Source organism: Hydra vulgaris, chromosome 10 (genome assembly GCF_038396675.1).
Source record: "Hydra vulgaris chromosome 10, alternate assembly HydraT2T_AEP".
Classification (NCBI taxonomy): Eukaryota; Metazoa; Cnidaria; class Hydrozoa; order Anthoathecata; family Hydridae; genus Hydra; species Hydra vulgaris.
Genome location: NC_088929.1, coordinates 2,133,634 through 2,153,033, shown reverse-complemented (window position 1 = coordinate 2,153,033; position 19,400 = coordinate 2,133,634). Strand labels below are relative to the sequence as shown.

Genomic DNA, 19,400 nt, shown 5'->3' with positions numbered 1-19,400 from the left:
TTAAAACTTTTTTAATAATTAAAAACAGGGAGGGGGTATTTCAGAAGCGTACGTACTTTGTAGAGGAGGGAGGGACTAAAAAGTACGCATGGCATCAGGGGAGAGGTTGGGGGGACAAATTTTTAAATTTTAGGCCTACGTAAGACTACTTTATGGACAATCCCATAACAAAAATAAATCAAAAAACGTCAAATTCAATATTTATTTATTTTTATATTCAGTTATTTTCGTTCTTTTACAATTCAAGTTCGTAGTATAAAAAACTTATATACATTTAAAAATAAACAAATTATATATACGTGAGCAAAAATTTAACCTATAAAAGTAAAATATCACAAATATTCATAAAAGCGTTATATTTAAAAAAGAAAAAAAAAACGCGGAAAACTCGAAGAAGACCATAAGGTCTTATCATCAAGAAATAGTCGTTTAAAACCCCTTAAATCAGAAACACACCGAGTGGTATTTAGGGCTTTTGAAAACCAAAAAATTCCTGCCCGGGTACCCACGGGTAATAAAAGCAGTGTTTTTTTTTACAAAAGTTGAACTAATAAATAGTACTTAAAAACTTTTAGTTTAATAATGCCTGGTAAATTTTGAAATTTGTTTCCACTTATTTTTATTTTTCTTTAAAAAACGTATTTTTTTCCAAGAAAAATTTACCCTCTCTGATTTAAAATTTACCGGTAAAATTTGAATCAAATTTTACTGGAAAATTTACACTACTTTTTACGCGCAGTTGAAGGAGAAAATGTTTTACAAATCATTTCTTTTTATTGAAGAAACTGTTTACCTTTTTAAAAAGAAACTAAAAATATTCTAATTATAATTTGCTTAGATGAAATTCGGATTTCTTTAAATGAGCTTTAAAGTTATTATACTTTCCGCCTTTCAGGTTTTAAAAGAATTTTGTGCGAGAGACACAAGACAAAAAAGATTTGGAGGTTTTCTGATTTACGAAAACATTGAACGTAACGAGAGAAATAAAAAGTCGGTTTCTAAATCAGAAACTCAAATAATTTTGAATGTTACGTTCGATGTTGTAGGAATTTTGATGGTGATAAATCGAATGAATTTTTTTGAATTGTCCATTGAATTTTTTAGTCAATTGAATTTTACAACATCAAGATCTTTAAGATTTTTTTTTGTATATCAATTTAATATAGTTTAACAGTTAAATTTCAATTGATGAATTTAAACTTTAAAATCAACAAAATATATATTTAAACTAATCAAATGATGGTTGAACGTCAATCGATAATGTTATCCGGACAATAACCAACGGATAGGTAACAAGGTACCTGCTGTCAGCCTTAGAGGTACCCAGCCCAGGGTTCTTGAACTGGTTATAAAAATTTGTTAAAAAAAAGTCAATTTTTGTCATCTATATATTTTCTTATCATTACTTCCGTTAAAACATTTACCTAAAGCAAGAAGAAAAATAAGAATAATTAAAAGAAAAACAAGTATAATGGTTATAACTTTTCTTTTCCGTTTTTTTTGGTTTTCTTGTGAAGCAGATATTTCGGTCAATGATGGCAAGTCCTAAATAAGTAATATATAGTTGTTTACTAAAAAAATAAATTAATAAAAAATATTATTCATTTATTATAAGTTAAAATAACTGAATTATAGTGTCAGAGACATCGCAATAGGGTAGACAAGGTAGTCAAAGTCCAGAGGGCCATCTAATCTACAAAAGGGTTGAGATCACCGAGTTTATAATAGGGTGAAGAGCTACTGACTTTACAACTTGTTAATCAGACTTGTTAAAAGTAAATGCATTTAATATTTTTGAAGGTGTTTAATTTGTGTATCTTTTTATAACCATGGTTGGTATTAATCGATTATAATCGACTATAATTGACTATAATTGACAATAATTGACTATAATTATAAATCAAGTTAGGAGGCAAAGTATTGGAAAAATGTAGAAATTAAATTAATTTAAATAAAATAAATGCATATCAAGGAAATTCATTTCACTTTAAAGTATTTTTTTAAATTCTAATTTTGAACTTAACGTTCAAGTAATTTTAACAACAATAATAAAAGTTAATTTGAATGCTTTTTTACTTCGTTTTTTTTTTGCTTTTTTTTTAATTTTATTTGTGGAGTTGTTTAAAATGTTCTAGATAAACACTAAATCATTTAACTTCTTGAAAACAGAACTATAAAAAACATATTTGACCGAGACATATCATAAATAAATTAAACGAATTGCTAAAGCTTTGCTATTAGGAAATAATTCATCCCACTCAGTACCATAATGACTAAAAACAACACCGGGGAATATAATTTTTGCATTTTAGATCTGAATGTTTTTTTTAACTATTTTTTGGGGGGGAACCTACAACTAATTTTAGTTTTTCTCTATCACGTCAAGTTTTAACCATAGAATTCTCATTTATTTTAAACTATGAAAAAGATTGTACTTATTAACGATATGTCGCCTTGTGTGTCGCTTTGTGTGTCGATATGTGGTGTCGATGTTACCTTAAATAAAAAATACAAATATCAAAATACAAGAGAAAAAAAAGGAAACAGGTACGAGTATCATGTTTATATTGCAGTATTATTTCTTTTACAAAAAGTTAAATTTGTTACAATTGTGAGCAAGTTGTTTAAGTATAAAACTTCATTTATAGCTCAATCTGAGGTGTTCAACTTGATGACTATTACGTTTGATGCTCTAACAATAGTTAGCCACAATAAGTACATCCTTTCTACTCAAATAACGTTTTTCCATAACCTTCAAATCTTGGTGAAATCTGTTACCTCGCTCCTCACCAGCACCAAGCCTTTCCAGATGCATAAAATGTAGTTTTGTACTAATGCTACAACCAAGTGCTTTGTTGCTCTCTTATAGTTTCTAAACAATTTTTGTGAAATTACTTGCAAATGTATTTCCAATGAAGTTCTTGGCAACATCTTTGAATGACAAACAAGCATTCTTGTCAAGGTCTGACATTAGTCTTAATGTTCGGCTTTGATAAGCTGCTGAAATTTTGGACCATCAAACAAACCACCATTGATTTTTTGCAGTTGAATGTCTAGAAAAGTGTGAGATGATTTACTTGAAACAGTCACCAGCAGTTAGCAATGCTTTCACAAAATGCTTTATGAGATCTAGTTTAATGCGCAAAGTTGGGTATATTATTTTCTTCCTGTCAACTAATGGCTCATTTAGAATGTTGGGATCTCCAGGTTTAAGATCAAATCTTGGAGGCCAATTTGTTTCTATCAAATACTTCTTTTGAGCATACAAAAAAAAGTAGGATATTTCGTGTGCCCAGGTTTCTGACCGAACCATTGCATTACTAAATATCAACTTTCCACGTTTTTCTTTAGCCCATAGGCTTAAATTCTAAACACATTGCTTGCACACTTTTTAAGCCGCCAAGAACCCATGGCTTTTTTTTAAGTAAAAACTTGACGTGTATCTGTAAAAGAAAATCTGTAAAAAATTGTTATTTTTTTTTTTTTTTTTTGATCTTGCGTGAAAACTTAGTAAAAAATTGCGATTGAAAGGAGTTTATGAAAAATTTTATTATTTATAAAAAAAATCTTATTATTTATAAATGTATTAAATTTACACTTATGTAAAATGATTGTATATTGAGGAAATAAATCATTATAAAATTTAAGTCTGATTTAAAAAAAAGCAAAAAAAAAAATTAAAATTACATAAAATAAATTGAATTAAACCAAAAATGTCGCTAAAGAAAAAATTTGCCACGGGTAAAAGTAAAAAGACGTCAATTGTTAAAAAAAAGGAAAAAAATGTGCGAATGTTTCTTTCTATTATTATATGCTTTATTATATACGTCTCTAATTAAACCTGCGTACAGTTAAGTTCGGACAAAAAAAGCTCGTAATAATAATCTAATTAAAATTATTTATTTTTATACTGTTCGACTCGTCTTTTTGCAAAGTTTATTTATCAAAAAAAAGTTTGATACTCGCCTTATATGCCTTTTCTCTTTTTTTCTTTTTTATGTTAACTGCTAAAATTACTTGATTAAAATATTATTATTGTTTGTTTTTTTATGTGTTACTGATTTATTTTGAAAAGGGTTTCTCATTTTTTTTCGATCTCATGCTATTTTTGCGTAATAAACTTTACTTTTATATTCTCTGCTCAGATCGCAGCAACCAACATCAACTAACAACAACCAACAACAACCAACAAATCGTCGCGTTGGTTTGACAATCGTCGCGTTGGTTTGACAAGGTTCTACTGAAATTTTTTATATTAGGAGAATTTTAAAAAAATCTTTTAAATTTTTTTAATTTTTAATTAAAATTATTTATATTATCGCTTTTTTATTCGTCTATGCACTCTTTTTTTGGTTCATGTATAAAAATACATAAATAAACAAAAAACTATTATATAAATATTTTTATTTAGACAAAAAAAAAAAAAAAAAAAAAAAACGATTTATTTGCTATTCTCCTAATATAAAAAAAATCAGTTAGAACCTTGTCAAACCAAGGCGACGAAATGGCATGAATAGATGCAAATTAAAAATTACCGTCTTTAACACTCAAAAGATTGACACCTTTATAACTAAAGAAATCGATGGCTCTATTTAATATTAAACCAGTTAAGCAAAGTGTTGACTTTGGAGTGTGGGTATGCATCACCAACGCTGTTCTTTCCAAATGAACCAGCTACTTTATTAACAATAATATCTGCAGCAGTCTTTAAAGACCACCAACTAAATTGTCTGAACTATTTTGAACTAAACCGATAGATTAGTTTAACCGATAGATAGATAGAGCAAATGCTTCAATACGGACTCAGTCATCCCTTGAAAAAGAAGTTTGGTCGACCAACTTTCTCCAAGAAAGATTTAATTGCAGATTGAAACTGGTAGTATGAAAGATTTACAATCCTGGTCCTGCTACTCACCTGTTTTAAGAGAACCCTACAGAAAATCTAGTAAATACAGTAATACCTTTTGATTTTTTCCTAGATTCTTATTGTTACAAACAGAGTGACTGGAAAATTCAAGAACTACGGTTTATTAATTAAACCTAGTGAGAAAACAGGTTTATTTTAGCACCAGCAATTTACTTGTACAATGGAACGCAGGATACCGATTAAATATTGAGAACTGAAAAGCATACAAAAAAAAGCTACCTAATGGAGAAACATTTTTCTGCAAATTATTAACATTATTAGTAATCATTTATGAGTTTGGGATTTTTGCAGTAAACAATAAAGGCGAGTTTTAACGTGTATTACAAAACCTTTTTAAACCTTAGCTGTAAGTATCTGAGTGCAATGGGTATGAATTGCGAGCAAGATAGTAACAGTTAAGAAGACCTTCTTAATGTTTATTAACACAACGGATTCCACAGTAGCAATATCATCTCGTCTCCAATCTTGTCACCATATGGCGAATGAATCATCGATAGGATATGTAAGGTTTAATTTCAGGGATAAGATAGCGCATCCGTTGGGAGAGTTAAAATATTAGATGTACAAATACGCATTTCAAAACTCATCAAAATTCAATGTACTAACGGAATCCTTACATTCATTCCTTATATTCAATTTGCGTCCCACAATCTTACTCTGATAATCAATGATGTTGTTGAAACAATCATTAAAAAATTAAACACTTGCAAAAATCTTGAAATACTTTGAAACAAGCCTCAACCGTTCGACTAACTTGTCTTATACGGAGGATGAATAGAAAAAGCAAAAACTGAAAAAACTGCCACACTTTGGATATCAATAGTAAATGTGGCGCATGCCCTTCAAAAATTTTTTTTGCTGTTATTTTTAAAATGCTGGTTCACATTAATATGAATATCCACCCACAGGAAGTTTTTCGCCCGGCAAAACGGAAAAAGAAATCATTCAACCATGTAACAAAAAATTTAAGGTGCCCAATTTTTGTTTCGTGATTTAATAGTTTTCTTTTCAATTGTGTTTGGCGTTAAATTTCCTTTATGTGAAAATCCGTCAAAAATCTGAAAAGAAAGTGAATTAAAGGAGCGTGCAAACGCTTACGTTGTAATTTAGCGAATTAAAAATTTTAACTTTATATTTTCATCATAACAGTGCCGTAACAAGTCGGTCGGACCCCCCTCTACCCCCCAAAAAAACAAAAAACAATAACTTGCCATTAGGGTACTAAAATCTTACAACTTTTTCCACTAAGTATTACCAAAAAAGAAAGCTCCTTAAACTTGGAAAAGAGTCCCTGAATTTCCAAGTGAACCCCCCTAGAATTGCTAGGTATCCCCCCCCCCCCCTCATTAGGAGGGGGGGCGTAGGTAAGGCTAGCTAAGGCTTTGCACCCTAATATTGGGGAGGATTTTGACTAATTTTTATTTTAATGTCCCAAAAAACACCAGAAGTATTAACCTTTCGACATCAGTTTGTTTCTTCTCAGGCACAAGACAAGCTTAAATACTTCAGATAACTTCCAGTTCTAAGAGTTTTACCTGACGAATTTAACTCCACTTAAAAAAATGATGAACTAATCTCTGACAGCGGGTCGACTGATAGAATGCGAGTGTTTCAAATTGATATTTTTAACAAATTAGTAGATTTAGCAATAAACCAACTGAAAGAACGTTTTCACGAACTGAAGCAAGTTGCAAAGATTTTCTTTTATCACACAAGTTTTAGCAGTTAACAGTCACCGTTAGAGGTTAAAAACAAGCTGAAAACTTCGAGAATGTTTATGTCTTTTATTGAGACCATGATCTGGTATTGGAAAACAAAACATTTGTAATGACATTATAGTTTCTAAATTGACAAGTGAAGTTAAAAAGGCTAAATCATTTTAAATTTTAGCAGATGAAGCAGGTGGATGCTTATGTCGGTCAAGACTATGATGGTGCTGGTAACATGGCAGGGAACTGTTCGGGTGCGAAAATAAGAATAAAAACTATTTATCCAAAAGCCCTGTATGTACATTGTGGATCTCGTATCCTCAATATTTTTGTTGCAAATCCCTGTAGTTTACAAATAGTTAGCAATATAATGCCAAATGTTCGTATCATATCTCAGTTCTTTAGTTTTGATGTACTGAAAAAAAAATTGAAGAAATGTTTCCAAAAGCTCATCATTTTCGTCTAATAGATATATGTCGTACAAGACGGATTGTCAGAAGTGATGTTTTGATGTGTTTATAGAGGTACTTCCTGCTAAATGCTTTGAGCTAATAACGAAGAAAAGTCCTGGAATCATGATTCAGTGCGTGATGCAAATAGTAATTACTTTGCGTCTAGATCTATCCAGTTTCTTGTTACTTTAATAGTTGTGTCTTGCTGTTTGGAAGTAACAAGATCCATTGCAAAACAATTTCACTTTCTAAACTTTAATTTTTTAGCAGAAATTTATTACTATTTCTTTTCTTGACCATTTATCATTTGTCATTCAAGTACATTTTACTAACAAAAACATTACTGTTTGTAATGGAATTTTTGCAATTTCAACTAACGCTTTAGATGTTGCTGAATGAAGAAGCAACTTTCTTCTTTTTTTAAATAAGGATAATGTTCCTGAACCACGCTATATCATGACATGTTCACATGTGAGAAAATTATTGACGTTATTAAAAACATTTTCTTCCGACTACTCTAACCAAGCTTCTTCCTCTTATTGATAAAATAAACTTTCCTAATATAATAACTTCAATTCGTATTTTTTCAAATATTGCAGTAACAACATACACTTGTAAAAGATTGATTTCTGTAATTCATTGTTTAAAAATCTATCTACATAACACAATGTCGCTGAATAGATATAATGGTCTTGCACTATTACACGTTCATCAAGATTTTTTTTTGTTAGTGAAAAATTAAAGTATAAATATAGTTCAAAAAATATATATTGTTTAACTAATTAATACCTATGATAATATTTGTATATTCATGCCAATGATTTTGCGTTGAACATTTGAATTCAGACATTCACAATTACTATAGCTTTTAGTCACGTTTTTTGTTTTTGCCGTACCGCAAAATGGCGGACCCTTGCTTCACTTGGATAATAATGTGATTGCAAAGATATAATATATAACTAGCTGTCTAACTTAGACAGTGGTGGCTTTTAGGGGGGAGCCATGGGGGTATTACCCCCCTTCCTCCTTGGGACTTTTTTTCAGAAGTATTATTTTGTAAATTGACTATTATACTGAATTGGACTATTATACTGACGAATGAAATTGACTATTGTACAAGATTATACGACGTGATTATATGGACTTGATTATTAAACTAATGTACAAAAAATTAAAAAAGAAAGTTACCTATAAATGAAAATACGCAGACATTTTTTTTTCAGACCATTTTAGTCCCCTCCTTGGCGAGTGACAAAACCCGCCCCTGAACTTCGATCCGAAAAGTGAAGCCGCTTTTTTGCCCTTTTTACAAATGGCGTATTAAATTTGTAAACAAATATTTTTAACTTTTCAGACGCTTTTGAAGTATTTTTATGAATTAAAATACTTTTTAATAAACATAGGCTCATAAAAAAACTTTTATAAGTATTTTATAATTATTAAAATTTGTTTTTGAATTATCTTTAAATTATTATTATTATTTATTGATTAAATACTTATGACTTACATTTTTAACTTTTATTCCACACTTTGGCTTCAGCTTTTGCCCTTTTTACAAATGGCGGACTACTGTTATAAATAAAAAAATGCGGCTTCATTTTTTGTCCAATAAAATCCCACAAGTTAGACATCTAGTATATATAATAAATCATTGTTCCAGAGAAACAGAAATTGGGCACCTTGGCCACGTATGACTCTAAAGTTGTTAAAAACGTTTATGACGTTATTGAGTATCCCCTAATGTATATCTTTAATCTCTCATTAAAAAATGGAGTTTTTCCTGACCGCCTAAAATTAGCACGCGTAGTTCCAGTATTTAAAAGCGGAGATGACTCGACTTTATTTAACTACAGACCCATCTCCATACTCCCATGCTTCTCAAAAATATTGGAGCGCATAATGTATAATAGACTCTTTACATACCTTTAAAATCATAACATCCTCTACAATTACCAATACGGATTTAAAAAAGGCCACTCAACTGAACATGCTGTAATAAAATTAGTTAACGAAATTTTAAGTGGCTTCGACAAAAACAAACACACCCTTGGAGTATTTATCGACCTTTTAAAGGCTTTCGATATAGTGGACCACAAGATCCTTCTATACAAACTTTATAATTATGGTATAAAAAAAAAAAATTAAAAATGGTTCAGTTGCTATCTAAAAAACCGTAAAAAAAGCCTTATTTTACAATAAAACATACACTCCCTTTGAAATCGTCACATGTGGTGTTCCCCCGGGGTCTATTCTAGGACCTCTGCTTTTCCTAATCTATATTAATGACATATTTTTATCTTCCAGTATATTGAACTTCATTCTTTTTGCAGATGACACTCAAGCTTTCTATACCCACTCTAACATTACTACACTTTTTAATACAGTAAATCAGGAACTTGAAGAGTTGAGCGATTTACTGTATTAAAAAGTGAGAAGAGTTGGTTTAAAGCAAACAAACTTTCTGTCAACATTGAGAAAAGTAATTATATCTTTTTCACAAAACCATACAATTCAGACAAACTACCATTAAAACTTCCAGATATTCTATTAGACAAAGTTAGACTAAATCTAGCGTTCTCAGTTAAATTTCTCGGGGTATTCTTAGATGAACATATTAGCTGGAAAGACCACATTAATATATTAAAAAACAAAGTATCTAAAAACATTGAAACTATGCATAAAACCAGATATATTTTAAATAATGCATGCCTTAAAAGTTTTTATTTTGCATATATACATAGCTATATTAACTATTGCAATATTGCCTGGGCTAGTACCTACCAATCAAAATTAGATTTAATATACAAAAAACAGAAACAAGCATGCCGTATATTAACAAACGCAAATAGAAATGCCAATTCTAAACATTTAATGAAGGAACTGAGAGTTCTTAATATCTACGAACAAAATATCTATTGCATTCTTCAGTTCATGTTTAAACTCAAAAATGATCTGGTCCCTGAAGTCTTCCATAATTTTTTTGGCCTTATTAATCACAAATATCAAACAAAATACTCTATCAAGAACTACTATATTCCGAAAACCTCTTTAAGACAATCTAAATTCTCAATATCCAGCAGAGGACCCCAATTGTGGAACTCATTTCTAACAAACAAAATAAAAACAATAAACTCATTCCAACATTTTAAATGCGTTGTAAAGCAACAGCTACTAGACCTCAACATTAATGAAACAATCTCTTACTTTTAAAATTTTTTCTTATTTTTAAAATTTTTCCTTTTTCAATTTAAATCTTCACTTTTTCTTGAAATTCTATTACATTACTTGCTTGGTTATTTAATGATGTTCATTGTAAAAGAAGTAAAATAAAAAATTTATATGTATTATTTATATTTTATTATATTTGTATTTGGTTTATATTTTGTTATACTTTGTCAACGACAAAAATGGGGCAAGATGATAAGACTATTGTCTTCTACTTGCTCCAGTCATATATTTCACGGTAAAATGTTGTACAAACTTATATTAATAATGACGAATTTATATAAACTCATTTAAATGTCTACGGACCAAAAATATTTTGCTACGCCACTGTGTAATATACGTACAACCCGAGCTGTAGCTAAGCAATGATTTATACGTAGACTAAAAAATAAAACTTGTGGTCGTTAAAGCCTGGAAAGAAACAACCCTAAAACATTTACCATCCCTACCCCAAATGTGAGGGCAACAAATTAGTAACATTTGTTTTTTATTTTCTTACACTAAATTTAGGTCGACAGGTTTTAAAATTCAAAATTCAAAGGTTATGATTATATAAAGTTTACACCCAAACCAAATAAAATGGTTGTTTCAGCATTTCCCTAAACATTCTAATGTGATATAAACAATAACATACTAAAGTTTGGCACTTAAGTATGTTTTATTTACGAAAAGTAACCAAAATGATTTTTTCGTAACTATATTAATAAAAGACTGGGTGAATAAAAAAAGCAAATGCTTTTACTTAGTAACTGCTCAGCTTTACATGAATAAAAACTTAAGGCATCTTGCTGAAATTTTTATTCACGTAAAGCTGATCAATTACTGAGTAAAAGCAATTGGTTTTTTTTATTCGCACGGCCTATTGCATCACTAAATTCACGCAAGTAAACCATTATATTATTGGTTACCATAAAGTCTTTAAACAAGTTTAATATGGTTTTTAACAACACATTTAAAGACCTCATTTGTACGTAACTATTAATAATACTATTAGTAAAAGATGTTGTTGATTAACTAATTCTAATCGGTTTGGTGATAAAAGGAATCGCCACATTTTCAAATTATGAAACCTTTTTAAATTGCTTTTAACGTGGTATAATACTACTCAATTCTTGTTTATTTAAATCAATTTAAAATTAAATCTTGTATTTTGTTTAATTTTTATTTTTATGGATAATATTTTTTTAAACCATTTTATTTATATGTTAAAAAAAAAGTTATTCAAAATTTCTGTTATTTAAGTAATATTTCTTCTTTTTTTCTAAATATAGCATACTAAAACAGGAGAATTTGGCATTTCAGCTACATATATATATATAATAATTTTAAAGATATGTTCCGAAAAATACAAAACTATAATTGTCAACTAAAAAAACTTACCAAACTCAAACATCAGAAAAACACATGATCATCTATTTTTAATGACAAGTTTTTAATGACTTTATTATGTACGGATATTTGGGGGTTTGGCAATAAGACTATTTCTGTCTTCTTCTTGCCCCCGCCATTCGTATATTTTACAAAAGAGAAGTATTAATTTGTAACGACAAATTTAGAAAAATAAAAAATTATAAAAATTAAAAATCAACCACTGTATTAAAGAATGTCTTCATGTAATAAAATTAAAAAAAAAACAATGACGAAATCAAGTTTGAAAAAAAATTATTTTGATAGTTATCAAATTAATAATAAAACTAAAAATAAATTGAACAATATTATAATATTGTTTGAATAATACAAATGATCTTGTAGACTAAAGTCACTGATAAAAACTTAATTTTCTTCATTATTCTTCTACAAATTTTAAGCCCGCGTCATTTGATTACTTATTTATAAAAAAAGAGTTAAATCATCTTTTGCTCCGAACTTTTGAATGAGGAACAGAATTTTATTATCAGACGAACTTATAACTTAATTAAAGATAATATTTTAAATCCTGTAAATAATTGGGAAGGTTGCTCAGAATTTATATGGTCATAGTTTTTGAACACTAAGCGATTATTGCATGACATTAGAGACTTGGTTATGAACTTAAATTTAGTTTAAAATGTTAAAAAATGTATATATAATTCTAATAAACTCATTGCTCTAACACTAATGGCATGAAAGGGAAGTTAACATTTTAGGGGTTTACTGTTAACAGACTCCGATTATCGCAATACTTTTGAAAAGCTTTACATAAACATGAATATATAAATGTTTGGAGTTTGCTCCATGTCGTTACGTAAAGCTAAATTCTCAAACAAAAACAAAAAGCTTGCTACGGGCCTGATTTTAAATATGTGATTGGAATCTGGTTGTTTAAATATTGTGATTTGCACTTTTGTTAACTTCTTTACTTTAGATTTTTCAAAATTTAAAGTAAAAAAATTAATAAAAAATTAACTGAAAAAAAATAAAATTGATGTCATTACATCTGTATGATAAAATAACATTAAAACACTTTTCTTCACAATCGACCATATAATTTTAAATACGATCCTACTAAACTTGCTATATTTAATAAATTAAAATAAGTGGTTGTTGTGGTTATGAAAAGTTATCAATTTTTTCAATTTAATTACTTTTAATTTTTTTAACTTTATTTTTTTTTTTTAATTAATCTTGATGTTATTTACATGAGTTATATAAAAGTTTTTTTTAAAAGACTCTCTGGTTTATTGTTCTTGCTTTGGAAATGGCTCTGCATTTTGCAATTTTATTCTAAGTTTTGTATTTTGGCTTCTTTTATTCAGCGTGGTTGTTGTTAAAAACCAATCTAACCAAAATGAAAGCTATTTCTGTAAATTACTAACTATAATAGTTGTTATATAATAGAATAATAAAGGGATAATTGTTGTCTGGAATAGACTAATCGAAATTAGTTCATTCCAGAAAACAGTTTAATGAATAGCTATTATTAAACAAACAACAAAAAAATAATTTTCATTTCTGTTAGAGTGGTTGTTACTGTTATATATGCATTTGAGTCAGCACATTTGTACATTTAGCATTTCAGTTGGCTACTTTTAAAGTATAGTTGGCAAATGTCAAATATCGAAGACCCTTTTTTGCGTGTGTGTGTGTGTGTGTGTGTGTGTGTGTGTGTGTGTGTGTGTGTGTGTGTGTGTGTGTGTGTGTCTTTAGTCGACAAAAAAGACATACAACCCCCTCCCCAATGAGAGACCTTTTCGGGACGGCCCTGACAACAACCACGCTGAATAAGAGAAGCTAAAAGCAGCAGCATGGCTATAATTATCCCCAGCTCCTTTACGATAAATTTTTATCAGGGCCACTAACCTATTTCCTCCCGACAAAAAAATTAATACTATAACAAATAAATCATAAAAATGCCTTTTCAAAGCATTTTTGCAAAAAATCTTTCTTTCTAAAAAGTTATAAACCCCAACTTTAAAGACAAAAAAAATATTAGAGAAAAAAAAAAAGGTACAACTTCCCTTGCCCAGGAAACAAATATAACATGCATGTTCATCGGGACTACATAAATGCTGTCAAGATAAAGTAAAATTAAAGTATAGTCTGAAAGATAAAGTAAAATCAAAAAAAAAAGAGATTCAAAAAAGTAAAGTTCTTCAGTAGGCTCTAAAAACAATTTTAACATGCATTTTTATTAAATTTACACAAATGCTGGAAGCTTCAGAGCTCTAGCTTTTCTGGAAGGTAGTAAAAAGGCAACCGCAAGATTCCGGGACAACGATAGCCGACAAACATCTTGTGAAGTCAAACTAACGTTTGAAAAAAAATTACAAGTTTATTCTAAAGCATTATTTTAGTTGAATAAGATTTTATTTTTAAAATTATCCTTGTGCGGGTTGGACTCCAACGCAACAAAAAGGAGGTTATTAGGGTGCCCACTACCTTTAGTAGAAGATTGAAGAGCTTCCCTTACCATCTTTTTTCAAATAAATTATGTATAATTAAATGCAATAAAAGATTATATCTGATAAATACACCTTTAACAATATATATTATATCAGATAGTTTAAATGACTTATAATTTTTTGAAATTTGTTTTAGCAGTCGATGTCCTTGCAAATACCAAAAATGTTATATGGCGTCATATTACCATTACTAAATACTTGATTGAAAAGCGCGCTTTAACGAACAGTGACTGAGTCAAGGTTCACACAAGCATGAATTACCCATATCTTAGAAATTTATTTATTTTTTCTCTTTTTTTAATTTTTTTGTTCTTTAATCTTTACAAATTCGTAATATATAATAGAATCTTTAAAAAGTAAGTAAAATTTAAAATAAAATCACAAAGTTACGTTATACAAAAAGTATATAAAATAAAACTATAAAGTATTAGAAATTACTTCAAAGAACGCGGAAAACTTGCAGAAGACCGATGGTCTCGTCATCAAGTAACCACTATACGTTACTAATATTTTTAATACTTCAATTTAAAATAAGTTTATATTTTTAAAAAAAAAATATTATCGGTTTTCGGCAGAATGAGAATAAAAATCAAAAATGTAAAAAACAAAGAATGCAGGCAAAAAAAAGTTTTTCATTTTATTTCAATTCAATACACATAAATATAAGAAGGTACACGAGGAAGGTACACGAAGAAGGTACACGAAGAAGGTACACGAAGAAGGTACACGAAGAAGGTACACGAAGAAGGTACACGAAGAAGGTACACGAAGATGGTACACGAAGATGGTACACGAAGATGGTACACGAAGAAGGTACACGAAGAAGGTACACGAAGAAGGTACACGAAGAAGGTACACGAAGAAGGTACACGAAGAAGGTACACGAAGAAGGTACACGAAGATGGTACACGAAGATGGTACACGAAGATGGTACACGAAGATGGTACACGAAGAAGGTACACAAAGAAGGTACACGAAGAAGGTACACGAAGAAGGTACACGAAGAAGGTACACGAAGAAGGTACACGAAGAAGGTACACGAAGAAGGTACACACGAAGAAGGTACACGAAGAAGGTACACGAAGAAGGTACACGAAGAAGGTACACGAAGAAGGTACACGAAGAAGGTACACGAAGAAGGTACACGAAGAAGGTACACGAAGAAGGTACACGAAGAAGGTACACAAAGAAGGTACACGAAGAAGGTACACAAAGAAGGTACACAAAGAAGGTACACGAAGAAGGTACACGAAGAAGGTACACAAAGAAGGTACACGATTTGCTAAATAGGTAATATATAGTTGTTCAAGTGTTGATAAATAAGCCTATTATTTGTTTTTGTTTTTTTGTTACTGCTGTTGTTTTTGAGTTATTTAGAGTTTTTTGAGTTATTAGAGTTTACATTGGTTTCGGAACAAAGTTAGTTTTATACATAGTTTTATATGTTTTGGGGTTAATAAAAATTCATAAAGTTGTTGGTGTTTTAAATGAGATCTTTCAATAACATTTACAGAGTATTTAAGTTATTCGATTTTTCCAGTTGAGTATTTTTGGAAATTAATTTGTTGTATAGACAAGGACCATGATACGAAATAGAAAAGCGCGAGAGATTAGTTTTTTAAAAAGGTACGTTGAAGTTTCCTGTTCCTCTGGTATGGTATCTATTTTTGCTATTTTGGAAGAAATTCTTTGAAAAGTGAGATGGAACAAGTCCAAGTTTATATTTAAGCATGAATAATAAATTTTGGAACATATTGATTTGATATACATTTAATGCTTTCAAATTTTTTAAAAGTGGATCAGTATGCGAGAGTCTATCCTTATTAAAAACTATTCTTGCAGCATGTTTTTGTTTTCGATATAGTGTGGTTAGTTTGGATTTATGAGTACTCGTCCATGCAACATTAACGTATATGTAGTAGCTTTGTATGAACGAGAAGTATAGGAACTTTAAATTATCAGTAGACAGTATAGAACTAGCCTTGTAGAGGATACCAATGTTTTTTAATATTCTAGCATTTAATATATCTATATGTGATTTTCATGAGATGTACTCATCAATAAGTATCCCAAGAAATTTAGTTGCTCGGGTTCTCTCTAATTCTTTAGTATCTATATTTAGCGAAGGTAAACTGGGTGGTATTTTTTTAAGGTTAGAATGAAAAAGAATGTATTTGGTTTTTTCTGTGTTTAGCGATAATATGTTAGATTTTAACCGACTGTTCATTTTTTCAAGTTCAGTAATTATAGTTTATTAAAAATATAAAGTTATGTAATTGATGAGGATACATAAAATAAATTAGTGTCGGGTGCGAACATTATGATATCCAATTTACTTGAGGCTTTAGGAAGATTGTTTATGTATATTAAAAACAAAAGAGGTGCAAGAATGGAACCTTGGGGGACTGCGCATTTTTTTAAATTAATTTTGAAAATGTTTTTCATGAGCAATAACGCATTGTTTTCTGTCTAGAAAAAAATTTTTGAACCAGTTTAGTGCAACACCTTTTATACCATATTTTTCCATTTTCCTAATTAAGATAGCGTGATCTACTGTGTCAAACGCCTTAGATAAATCAACAAAGACTCCAAGGACGTATTTTTTGTTTTCAAAGGAGTCATATATATTATTTATAAGATCAAGAAATGCGTGTTCGATTAAATGTTGCTTTTGGAAGCTAAACTGTTTTCATTTAGGATTTTATTATTTATTAGATATTTATTCAATTTATTGTATATCTCCAAAAGTTTTGAAAATACAGGAAGAACTGAAATAGGTTTGTTGTTATTTAGTGTAAATGAATCTCCGGTTTTTAACATTGGTATTACCTTAGCTATTTTTAATTTATTCGGTACAGATCCTGTAATAATTGAAGATTTAAATATTTCATAGATTGTTTGTTTTATCACCGGAAACACATTTACAACTATATAGCTACAAATTTTGTCTATCCCAGGAGCCTTATTCGTCTTAAGCGAGTTTTTTGCTATTTCTAGTTCTTCATGGTTTAGTTCAGAGAAAATATTTAAACAGAAATGTTGGTTTGTGATATAGGTTTCGAAGGAGATATCAGGGCATTGAATTTTTGAAGTAATGTTACGGCCTATGTTTGCAAAAAAACTATTGAAGTTTTCAGCGATAGAAATTTTGTCGATATATTCAGTTTTGTTAACGATAATTTTATCGGATAAATTATTTGATTTTGTATGGTTTTGACCTACTATTTCTTTCAACATGCTCCAGGTTTTTTTAATATCACTTTTGCTTTTTTGTAGTTGTTTTGAATAATATATTTTTTTTGAACTCTTTCTAATTTTTTTAAACAGATTTTTGTATTTCTTGTATATCGTTGAGTTAGTTTCGTTTTTGTTTTTTAAATACTTGATATAGAGTTTTTGCTTTGTTTTTGATGATTTTCTAATCCCGTTAGTTATCCATGGGCAGTTAAAATATTTTAGCTTTATTTCTTTATCTTTAATAGCGAAATGTTTATGGTAGTGATCTAGAAAAATATTTATAAATTAAATTGTATGCGGAGTTTGTGTGTTCAAGGTTACATTCTTGATACACTCCATCCCAATTTACTACCGATAGGGAGTCTTTAAAATTGTAAAAAATTACAATTAAAAGTAATTTTTGAAGAAATTGTGCTCCCTTCTTTCCTCCCCTCCGCTAAAGTTTCATTATGGCCACTAACCTATTTCTGCTCAACAAAAAAAAAAAGAAATAAAAAATTAATGATTATTTAGCACCCCCAATTAGCACTCATGCAGCATGGAGCCTCTCTATACTACTAGTACACCCGCATGTTGACTATATTTGCCCCTAATTATAATAGAACAACTCTTAATGATATACGTGAAAAAAAATCCTTTCCCGATGCCTTACCGCAAACACTGCACACATACATCAGAGTATTACCTGAAGTATTACCCTGAAGTGCCCTCAAACAGGCAATGGATTTGAATACGCTGCGTATCTAAAAACTTTAGTTAAATCAACATGAAATGACGGTTCTTTGAAAAAGTAAATAACATAACATACATTTCACTTGCTAACAAAGTAAAGTATAAAATTTCAAAGAAAAAAATTACTTTTATTTGTAATTGTAAATAACAATTTTTTTCAAATTACTTTTATGTAAGCATTTTTTGCTAATTAGTTACTTTTACACGTAAAAGTAAAATGTTGTTATGAAGTAGTTTTATTTTACTTTGCAAAGTAAGTGCTATGTTTTTTTAAATATTATATTTACGTAAGTTCACTTCATAAATAACTTTTTTTACATTTAAAAAGTAAATTACATTTTGAAGTAAATTTTTGACATAACTATAGCCAAAATTACTTTTCAAAGTAATTTACTTTACACGACTCACCATTAAAAGTAGGGTAGACCGGGGCCATTTCGCCACATTTGCTGCTTTTATTGTCTGTTTAACCTGATTCGCTTTTTTCGTATACCATTAACTGAATTAAATTGAATAAGCTATATTTGGTTCGACCACGTTTAAAAATTAAAAAAATATTTATGTTCTTGAACACCGATTTGTATTACACACTTTTATGGGGCGGTTTCGCCTTTTATGGAGCGATATCGCCAATGTAAAAAGAGTTAAAGCTTTATTATATTTTATTAAATTAAGCATATTCTGTGCACATGTTGATACAAAAGAAGACTTCACATGCCAATATATGACAAGAAATGCATTCGAGCCAGTCTTCTGATGAATTCACCCATGCCACGCCGAACACACAGCAGTGAGTTATTTTTTGCTGTTTCCGTTATAAGCTTTTGATGTACTCGGTAGCATAAGATTTAATAATGATTTTAAACTATGGGATTTCTTCTTTTGTTAGCCATATGCTTTTAATTGGTTAGGCAAAAAATTCTTTTTCTTTCTTGACTTTTTTTTGCTTGAACTTCTTCTTCTTTTAGGTACTTAAGAAAACATTTTCTGTTTTTTTATAGTGAGTAATATAAGTGAGATTTATGCCATGTAGTGGGCAAATCTTTTTGAAGTATTCAGCAACGATGTAGTATTTTAGCATATAAATAAGCATTATACCTCAACCACTTTGTTGTCAATGGAAAATCACGATCTGCCATGTAAAAAAGCCAGTTTACTAGTGCTTGTTTCTGTTGCTTGGCAAACACTGTTTTTTCTCCCACCGAGCTTGTCGAAGTCTATTTATCTTATCTTTTAA

General features: G+C 29.5%; 1 protein-coding gene across 4 annotated transcripts in view; it reads right to left on the bottom strand.

The window, feature by feature from the left end:
* Positions 1-188: 188 nt before the first annotated feature.
* LOC136085718 (uncharacterized) overlaps positions 189-19,400 on the bottom strand; it is a 42,812-nt gene continuing 23,600 nt past the window's right edge. For 3 of the 4 annotated variants that reach the window (XR_010641142.1, XR_010641144.1, XM_065807058.1), the window contains one exon: positions 189-1,545. Coding sequence is in view for 2 of the 4 variants with exons in the window: in XM_065807058.1 (XP_065663130.1) it covers positions 1,381-1,545 (165 nt within the window). In the remaining 2 variants the exon portion in view is untranslated. Of the gene's footprint in view, positions 1,546-2,435; positions 2,497-19,400 lie in introns of all 4 variants that reach the window. The other variant, XM_065807057.1, reaches the window with a different exon arrangement.